General features: G+C 37.7%; 1 protein-coding gene across 1 annotated transcript in view; it reads left to right on the plus strand.

Moving 5' to 3' along the window:
• The window catches only part of WDR75 (WD repeat domain 75), a 34,567-nt gene extending 26,910 nt beyond the window's left edge, over window positions 1-7,657 (plus strand). Inside the window, exons 15-21 of the mRNA XM_040227785.1 lie at window positions 967-1,061; window positions 2,222-2,317; window positions 2,911-3,080; window positions 3,567-3,626; window positions 6,274-6,423; window positions 6,776-6,867; window positions 7,149-7,657. Of these exons, the coding sequence (XP_040083719.1) occupies window positions 967-1,061; window positions 2,222-2,317; window positions 2,911-3,080; window positions 3,567-3,626; window positions 6,274-6,423; window positions 6,776-6,867; window positions 7,149-7,353 (868 nt within the window). The 3' untranslated portion in view covers window positions 7,354-7,657. The remainder of the gene's footprint in view (window positions 1-966; window positions 1,062-2,221; window positions 2,318-2,910; window positions 3,081-3,566; window positions 3,627-6,273; window positions 6,424-6,775; window positions 6,868-7,148) is intronic.
• Window positions 7,658-10,068: the final 2,411 nt, after the last annotated feature.

Below are 10,068 nucleotides of genomic sequence, written 5' to 3' on the forward strand. Positions count from 1 at the left end.
TAAACTGTGTGCATTAGTTTTCTTGGTTGTACTACACAACCGTAGATGCCATGCATAAGCCTCAGTAGATCCAGAGAGTGTTTACTTTCTCTGCATCTTCATAAAAGCAATGTTACGCTCAAACTTCATTATTTTTAATAATGGCAAGGGAATTAACAATAATATCTTCCATTTTATTTCAGGTCACTTGAGCATTTGAGGACAGAATGGCTAATTTTTATAATTTCTAACATATCTAATTCTGAATTTACTTTATAAAACTTCACAATTCATATTGCAAATCTGCCTCTTGAGGCAAAAAAAAAGCATAAACGGTTTTAAGTAACTTGGTATGTTTCACATACATTTCTCTATATGTGCCAATTACTGTACAGCATATTAGAAAAGAATTGGTCATCAAATCTGTTTTCCTAAAGAAACAAAATAGCTCAATAAACCTTCCCTTTTGTGCTCCTTACCCCTTTTTTCTGCAGGATAATTACAAACAAAAACGTGTGTATCTAAAAGTCTGCATTGCACAAAACTAGTACTGTGTGGGAAGTCTGCAGTCCTTTGTAACTGAGTATGGTAGAACTAACTGTTGTTGACTTCCCTGTTTTAATCTAGGGTGAGAAGTCTGCAGTCCTCTGCAACTGAGTGTGGTAGAACTAACTTGTTACCTTCCTTGTTTTAATCTAGGGTGAGAAGTCTGCAGTCCTCTGCAACTGAGTGTGGTAGAACTAACTTGTTGACTTCCCTTTTTTAATCTAGGGTGGGAAGTCTGCAATCCTCTGGAACTGAGTATGGTAGAACTAACTTGTTACCTTCCTTGTTTTAATATAAAGCAAGAAGTCAGCAGTCCTTTGTAACTGAGTATGGCAGAACTAACTTGTTACTTTCCTTTTTTTAATTTAGGGTGAGAAGTCTACAGTCCTCTGTAACCAAGTGTGGTAGAACTAAATTGTTAACCTCCTTGTTTTAATCTAGGCACCTTTGCTTTGGGAGATTGACTTGTTCCAAGTATCTTCTTGGTGTCACTGAAAATAGCATTCTGTGCTGTTGGAATCTGCTCAGTTGTGCATGTAAGATATTTTTTGCTATAAAGTGCTATCAGAGCACATAGGAAAATTAGGAGTGCTATGCCTGTAATAATAGACTTTGATTACAGTTGGCTCTTGAGTGATGCAGGAGTTAGGGTGATTGACCCTCTACACAATCAAAAATTCACACATAACTTAGAGACAACCCTCTGTGGATTCAGCCAGCCTTGGATTGAACAGTGCTGTAGCATTCGCTGTTTTAAAAGTCTGTATATATGTGTACCCGCTCATTTCAAATTTGTGTCATTCAAGGGTCAGCTGTATTTATAAAGGGCTTCCCGAGTGGCACTAGTGGTAAAGAATCCACCTGCCACCGCAGGAGATGCAAGAGACTCAGCCTTGTTCCCTGGAAGAAGGCTTATTCCCTGAAGTAGGAAATGGTACCCTACTCTGGTATTCCTGCCTGGAAAAGTCCATGGACAGAGGAACCTGCCAGGTTCACAGTCCATGGGGCCACAGAGTGGACGCAACTGAGCGCACACATGTGTAGACCTGCTCAGTTCAAATCCGCGTTATTCAAGGTCGGCAGTGTTTATAAATTATTACCTAATTTTCAACAAATCAGCGTCCATCGTCCTTGCTTTTTTCCCCACTGTCTTCACTGTGTATGACTCTGCCGCCCTCCATATTCTCCATCCTCCTAACAATCTGTGGAAAGTTTCTCTAATGCATAATGCATATTAACCTGCAGTGCCCCTGTCATCATTAAATTTGAATGGAGCCTATTAACAGTCCTCATAACAAACATGGACTCTGTGGCATTTTACTTATTCAAGTATGTTTGGAAGGCATGGTGGTTGCTTAGTAATGAATGTTTATAACTTATTTTATATTCTCTACAATGATTCTGGTTAACATTTTGCCCACATTTAGCAGTAGTGGAAGAACATCAGACCATAGTTGCACTAAAATAATAACCATTTCATTGCATGTGGAAGAAATACTGTTTTTTTGCTTCCTGCCCCTCATCTTAGTGTGGATTTCCACAGATAATTTCAGTATGTTGACTGTGTATTATCTGGAAGCATAAAATCCCTCTTCCTAAGAATAATAAAATTGATTGTCCCAATAAATATTGAGTACCTACTTTAAGAAAGCTTTTGGTAAATCTCTTCTTAGAAGTGAATCCCTTTTTCCCCCAGTGGAATGGAGTACGAAATTAAATGTGAGAGTTATGGAACCTGATCCCAATTCAGAGAATATTGCTGCAGTCACTCAGTCTTCTGTTGGTTCAGACTGTAAGTACACACATTTCTTTGACAGAAGAAATCTGTTAACCTAAATTTTCTTTTTAGCATCTTTAATGTAATTTGAATTAAACTTTACTTTGGATCAAAAGCTACTTGCCTGACCACTGCTCTTCCTTGAGTTCCAGCTCGAGGACGTCCTCATTTTTCAGCATGTCATCTCCTACTCAGCCTTCAAAATCCAAGAGAGATTTCACCTCTTTGAAGGATTTTGAAAGCACCCCCCAACCCCCAAGGAGCTTTAATCATGCCTTCTTGGTGATCTTAAGGCTCCACAGATGTCTGTTCTAGAGCTTAAGACAAAAAGTAATTCTGCAATGTTTTGGTATCTATTTTCTGCAGTTGGCCCTGCTCTCAGAAATAGGAATTTTTCTTTCTCTTTGTCATCTTCAAAGCCCTTGTTCCTAACCTGCTTGACACATAGTAGGCATCACGTAGATACTTGTTGAATCAAAGCCTAAAATAATCATGACCTGGGCCATTTACTCAATGGGGTAAGTCCCAGGGTGAGTATGGTCCTCCAATCTGAGGCTAGAACTAGCCTTTGCCAGCAAAATGTTATTGTCTGTTTTTTTTTCCTCTAGTGTTTGTATTTAAACCTAGCGAGCCAAGGCCATTATATATTCAAAAGAATATCTGCAGAGAGGAAGTCTTGTGGGGAGTGTTTGTTCCCCGAGATGTCCCTGAATCATTCACCTCAGAAGCTCACCAGTGGCTGAACAGATCCCAGTTTTACTTCCTAACAAAGTCACAGGTAACCATCCACCTCAGAAAAGGCAGTCATTAGTATGTGTGAAATAGTTTTATTAAGGATTACCCCTTCTCTCCCTACCCACCTCAACCCACTGCCAAATCATCTAATATGCTCAGTAGAGTCATATTATTGGTGGGAGTATATTAGCCCCCACCTTTAAGGCTATTTCTTGTATTCATTCATTCCATGACAGTAAAAAAGATATGATCTAAAAGATAATTAGAGTATTGGGAATGGTATTTGTTAAAATGGCCTTTTTTTAACTTTTTTATTTGATTTACCATAAAGAAATCAGTGGCTTAAATTAGATCTATCAGTTGATTTTATATATATATATCTTTCAGAACAATCTTAGAACTGTCACAGCAGTTACTAAATACATTTTCTGTGAGCATATATATATATAAGCATGAAAAGTTGACATTATTTTCTAACTTTAATATCTACAGTTTATATTTTGCATCATTAATTGACCTCTCTTTTCAGAGTTTATTGACATTCAGTACACAGTCTCCAGAAGAGAAACTCACACCCACAAGCAAACAGGTACGTTCTGGTCACTTATAGCTCAGATCATGCACATTGCCTCCCTGCAAAGATAAGTTTATCTTTCAAAACTCAGCTATGACAAAAATGTTTTACCTGCCCTGAAGTGGAGTTTTAAATTATATACTTAGAAACTACTTGCTTCATTTGATGTCATAGTGGTCTTTGAAAATGTAGTTTTACTTTGTAACGCTAGTGATATGCTGGTGATCCAAAGAATCAAATAGTTTTATGAGACCTTTGTGAGAAAACTTGAACTTCACCACCAAGTGCGATTACCCACAAAGATCCTCACTCTCAGCTGTTTAGTTGAAGTTTTTATTTACCTCTCTGTCTCTAAGAAACATGTTTATATTGCTAATTCTGGATTTTTCAGATCTAGGCATTAGATTTGGTATTTTCTAATTGTGATCTATTGACGTTGAAATTTCTTCCACACCTCTCCCCCCAAATACACAACATACACCCACATACATTCTGTCCCTAATCTTTCCAGTGTAGATAAATCTTAAATTTATCTTAGATTGCTGTTCATCCTTAAAAATGTTAACACAATTCATGACTGAGCCATGCAGTAACAAACAGGTTGTTTTCCCTTTTATGACCAGCTTCTTTTATCTGGAGTTAATGATTGCTTATCTTTTCATTTGCTCAGTTTCCTATTCTCATCTAGTGAAAGTGAGAGTGTTAGTCGCTCAGTCATGTCCAATTCTTTGAAACCCCATGGACCGTAGCCCGCCAGGCTCCTCCGTCCATGGAATTTTCCAGGCAAGAAGCCTGGAGTGGGCAGCCATTCCCTTCTCCAGGGGTCTTCCTGACACGGGGATTGAACCTGGGTCTCCTGCACTGCGGGCACCTAGTTCACCACCAAGTCTATCCTAGTGTGTGAGTCCTCTCTCATGGTTTTCATATTAGGTATTCTGAGAAGTGTTTTCAAGAGCCTGTGACCTGCTTTATTCTGAACTGATTGCCCTATTATAAACCTGAAACCTGCTGCACAGTAGTCAGTCATCTTAGGATCTGCATTTGCTGCCATTCTGGGGATTCAGTCACCTCTGCTGTAATAGATCCTGTGGTTTATCCCTTACTTTGGTTACTTGTTTGCTTTGGTAAATATCTCCCTGTTGGTGTATGCAATAAATTAAGACATTGCAGGTTTGGACTCGTTTTTATTCTCTCCCATTTGATTGGTTGGTTACTTAGAAATCTAGGTTGAAAATCATTTTGTCTTAGAACTTTGAAGATACTGTTATACTTTATCTGTAACCTGACTTAGTTTTCTCTGAAAATTCATTGAATTCATTCAGCATTTTTTTGTTGATCATTACTGTATGCTCTAGACATTTAGGGTATCAGTGAATGGAAGGGTCAAGTCTCTAAATTTGTAGTGTTACAGTCTAATAGGAAGCTACAGATAATAAACATTAGGTAAAATATATAGTATTTTAGAAAGTAATTATTTTTTCCCCATTTTTTATAGTATGAGAGATTTCTTGTTTTTCATCTGATCTTATTTTCATATATATATATGTTTGGGTTGGGTTTTTTTGTTTTTTTTTTTGTATCTCTCAAATGGTTTATTTCCATTAGGTTTTTTCTTTTCAATCTGTTTTGGAGATTTTCATCAGAGTCTGATGATTCTTGGCTGTCTGCTTTTAATTAAAAGTGAGCAAGATCACCGTTTGAAAGTTCGCCTGGATGGAACTTGACCCTTGGTCTCCACTAGCTGACTGAGCTGAAGTCATTACTTTTAGAACTTTCTCTCTTAGACTGGTCGTTATCACCCAGGTAGACTTCTTCCAGGTTCCTGCCTGAGAGGTGTCACCTGACCTCCAGCACTATGGGAAGCGCCCTCTATGGGCCGCTCCAGCTGCGCAGCCACCGTTGCCCTCTACAGCGCGCTGTGCAGTCGAAAGAGGCACTTGGTTCTGCTCTTCAAGGAGCGTACTGCCAGCCTTCTGCTGAGGCTGAGGAGGAGATATGGAAACCTGAGAGCTCCTGAGATAGGCTTTAACCAGGCTAACTGGGTTTCTTTCTTTTTTTTTTTTTTAGCCTTTTTCAGAGGTACTGTTAGTACCAATTCTTGAGCATTGTGAGATTCTACAGAATAAATTTGGAGAAGGAAATGGCAGCCCACTCCAGTATTCTTGCCTGGAGAATCCCATGGACAGAGGAGCCTGGCAGGCTATAGTCCATGGGGTCACAAGAGTAGACACAACTTAGTGACTAAACCACACCACCACAGCATAAATTGGGATGCTCCTTAGTGTTCGCCACCACCAGCTTAGAATCCTGTTCTCTTGGGTCTACTAGGTTAGTTACCACCCTTCCGCCTGCTTTCCACTTTCCACATCACCCAGTGTCTTTATTACTGCAGATTTATGCCCTCCCCTTTGCTGCTGTTTTTGTAGGACTGGGGGAAGAAGTAGTGGTAGTTGTGCATTTTGTTCTGTCATCTAAGTGTCCACGTTGGCTTTTCTCAGAGTAAATGGACTAGTCACAGTTGCTTTCCTTGTGAAGTGAAAGAATCATACAAGATAACCTACAATTCCTTTCATCCCTGTTATTTTATTACTGTAGTACTTGGATCGGAAGGCAGTTCCTCCTTTTTTATTGAAACTATTTCCCTGTTCTTTAACCCTTACAGCTATTAGCAGAAGAAAGTCTTCCAACAACCCCATTTTATTTCTTATTGGGAAAGCACAGGCAGCAACAACAGAATGACAAGTTAAATGAAGCTTTGGAAAATGAGCTGGTACAGCTGCCCTTAACAGAAAACATCCCTGCAATTAGTGAGGTAAGTAATTAACTAATTACACAAGTTTATCATAATACTGAAACTAATAGTATAAATTAGTTGCTTATACCTATGTGACATGGATTAAATGCAGTAAAGCACTTTAACTAAAGTTGGAGTTTTTGTATAATCAATCTGTAACAAATAATTTTTGGATAATCATTTGTGTATTGTGCAACTTTAATTCTCAAACTAAATGGCATAAAATTTAGGATTTCTGATGGGGTCGGAGGACGGGTTGTTTGCATAAAAGTAGGAGTTATTTGGTTTTTCATCAACAGAACCTGGTGTTGATAAAAGCCTTGGCATTTGCTCTTTTTAAATGAAACCCTGTTTTTCTCTTTTACTCTAGCTTCTTCGCACTCCAGCCCATGTCCTGCCATCTGCTTCTTTCCTCTGCTCCATGTTTGTAAACTCACTGCTGCTGTCTAAGGAGACTAAGAGGTAAGGCAGTTCATTAGATATGTTCAGATACTTGTTTTCAGAAACAGGCTGATCTGTGATATCATTGATCACAATATTCTTTACCTGTGTTTCTCCTTCAGCTTTAATCTGTATTTACAGGGTATAGAATTACTAAGTCAAATAAATAAAAGTGTATTCAGTAACAAGAATTTTAATTAATTTTGTTCATATGATTTTTTTCATAAGTATCTTAAATTAGAAAGTCATTGTTTAGAAATATTTTTCAATAGTAATTGCATTTTATTCTGTTATTGTTAAAGTGCTGAAGAAAATCCTGATGATGTCGATATGGAAGAAGAAAAAGAAAGTGATGATTCAGATGAAGAAAATAATTTCACTGAAAAGATCCAGGATATAAATAACACAGATTTGGAAGAAGACATTATACATCAGTTGTCAAAATCAGAAGAAAAGGAACTGAAAAAATTTAGGAAAGTAGACTACAGCTGGATAGCTGCTCTTTGAGCCTTGGAGGATGGGGGAGAGATCTGCACTTTGTTTTTGTGTTTTGATTTGTTTTCATTGTATGCTGATACTCTACAAATCTATTTAAATGTTATTTCTGTTCTTGAAATGTGAAATATTAACAGGCTTTACTTTTAAATAACTGGTAATATGAAGTTGGGTTTACATCACGTTTTACAGTTGCCATATACATCATCTCATTTCACGTATCAACCTTAAAGGAGAGCTGGAAGTTGAACTTATACAGCATAAGTCCCCTTATCTGCAATTTGGAGATATAAAAAGTTTTTTAAGGTTTTGTAAATAGTGTTTTAATTTCAGAATTCATTTGGTGGCCAAATACTACTTGAACTGATGTGAGGTTCTCTACAGTCTTGATTTCAGCCCTCTTGTATATTTCTCATAGAGAAATTTAGGGAAATGATTTGATTATGGTGGTATTTCACAGACTTCGCTGAGAATGTTATATAATACAAGCTGCCTAAAATCTGGAAAATGGTAAATTCACATCATCTGACCCCATCCCTTTCTGAGAAGGTGTCTACTATACTTGTAAATATGGTTTTCATGACAGCCTTAGTGCTAGTAAGAAGAGCTAATGTTACTCTGTCCATGTTACTGTGTCTACTGAGTCATGTAATGCTCTATTTTCTCTTCTGATCTCTCTTCCAACTGAATGTGGCTTTCAAGATTCAGGCAAATGTTTATTTTATTAAAAAAAAAAAATAGCATTGTAAGTGTTTTTTTATTACTGTGCTTTAACTTATTACATTCTTTTTTTCTTTTTAATTTTTTTTTATTGAAGGATAATTGTTTTATAGAATTTTGTTGTTTTCTGTCAAACCTCAACATGAATCAGCCATAAGTATACATATATCCCCTCCCTTTGGAACCTCCCTCCCATCTCCCTCCCATGACACCCATCTAGGTTGATACAGCGCCCCTGTTTAAGTTCCCTGAGCCATACAGCAAATTCCTGTTGGCTATCTATTTTACATATGGTAATTTAAGTTTCCATGTTACTCTTTCCATACATCTCACCCTCTCCTCCTCTCTCCCCATGTCTGTAAGTCTGTTCTCTATGTCTGTTTCTCCATTGCTGACCTGTAAATAAATTCTTTAGTACCATTTTTCTAGTAGATTCTGTATATATGCATTACAGTACTATATCTTTCTCTTTCTGACTCACTTCACTCTGTATAATAGGTTCTAGGTTCATCCACCACATCGGAATTGACTCAAATGTGTTCCTTTTTATGGCTGAGTAATATTCCATTGCGTATATGTACCACAACTTCTTTATCCATTCATCTGTCGGTGGACATCTAGGTTGCTTCCATGTTCCAGCTATTGTAAATAGTGCTGCAGTGAACAATGTGATACATGTGTCTTTTTCAATTTCGGTTTTCTCAGGGTATATGCCTAGGAGTGGGATTGCTGGGTCATTTGGTGCTTTTATTCCTGGTTTTTTAGGGAATTTCCATACCGTCTTCCATAGTAGCTGTATCAATTTACATTCCCACCAACAGTGCAAGGGCATTCCCTTTTCTCCACACCCTCTCCAGCATTTATTGTTTGTAGACTTTTTGATGATGGCCATTCTGACCAGTGTGAGATGATATCTCACTGTAGTTTTGACTTGCATTTCTCTTAATAATGAGTGGTGGTGAGCATCTTTCATGTGTTTGTTAGCCATTTGTATATCTTCTTTGGAGAAATGTCTGTTTAGATCTTCTTCCCACTTTTTGATTGGGTTGTTTGTTTTTCTGGCATTGAATTGTATGAGCTGCTTGTATATTTTTAAAATTTGTCAGTTGTTTCATTTGCTGCTATTTTCTCCCATTCTGAGGGTTGTCTTTTCACCTTGCTTATGGTTTTCTTTGCTGTGCAAAAGCTTTTAAGTTTAATCAAGTCCCACTTGTTTACTTTTGTTTTTATTTCTGTTACTCTAGGAGGTGGGCCAAAAAGGATCTTGCTTTGATTTATGTCGAGTGTTCTGCCTGTGTTTTCCTCTGAGAGTTTTATAGTTTCTGGTCTCACATTTGGGTCTTTAATTTTGAGTTTATCTTTGTGTGTGGTGTTAGGAAGTGTTCTAATTCCATTCTTTTACAAGTGCACATGTGTGTGCTAAGTCGCTTCAGTTGTATCTGACTCTGCAACGCACCAGGCTCCTCTGTTCCTGGGATTCTCCAGGCAAAAATACTGGAGTGGGTTGCCATGCCCTTCTCCAGTCTTCTACATGTAGCTGTCCAGTTTTCCCAGCACCATTTATTGAAGAGGCTGTCTTTGCCGCATTGTATATTCTTGCCTCCTTTGTCAAAAATAAAGTACCCATAGGTGCATGGGTTTATTTCTGGGATTTCTATCTTGTTCCATTGGTCTGTGTTTCGTGCCAGTACCATAGTGTCTTGATGACTGTACCTTTGTAGTATAATGTGAAGTCAGGAAGGTTGATTCCTCCAGCACCATTGTTCTTTCTCAAGGCTGCTTTGGCTTGGGCTTTTGTGTTTCCATATGAATTGTGAAATTTTTTGTTCTAGTTCTGTGAAAAATGCCATTAGTAATTTGATAGGGGTCTCATTGAATCTGTAAATTGCATTTATGATAGTATAGTCATTTTCACAATATTGATTCTTCCTACCCAGGAATATGGAATATCTCTCCATCTGTTTTTGTCATCTTTGATTTCTTTCATTAGTATTTCATACTTTTCTG

The sequence above is a fragment of the Oryx dammah genome, unplaced genomic scaffold (genome assembly GCF_014754425.2).
Source record: "Oryx dammah isolate SB20612 unplaced genomic scaffold, SCBI_Odam_1.1 HiC_scaffold_27, whole genome shotgun sequence".
NCBI classification, from domain to species: domain Eukaryota; kingdom Metazoa; phylum Chordata; class Mammalia; order Artiodactyla; family Bovidae; genus Oryx; species Oryx dammah.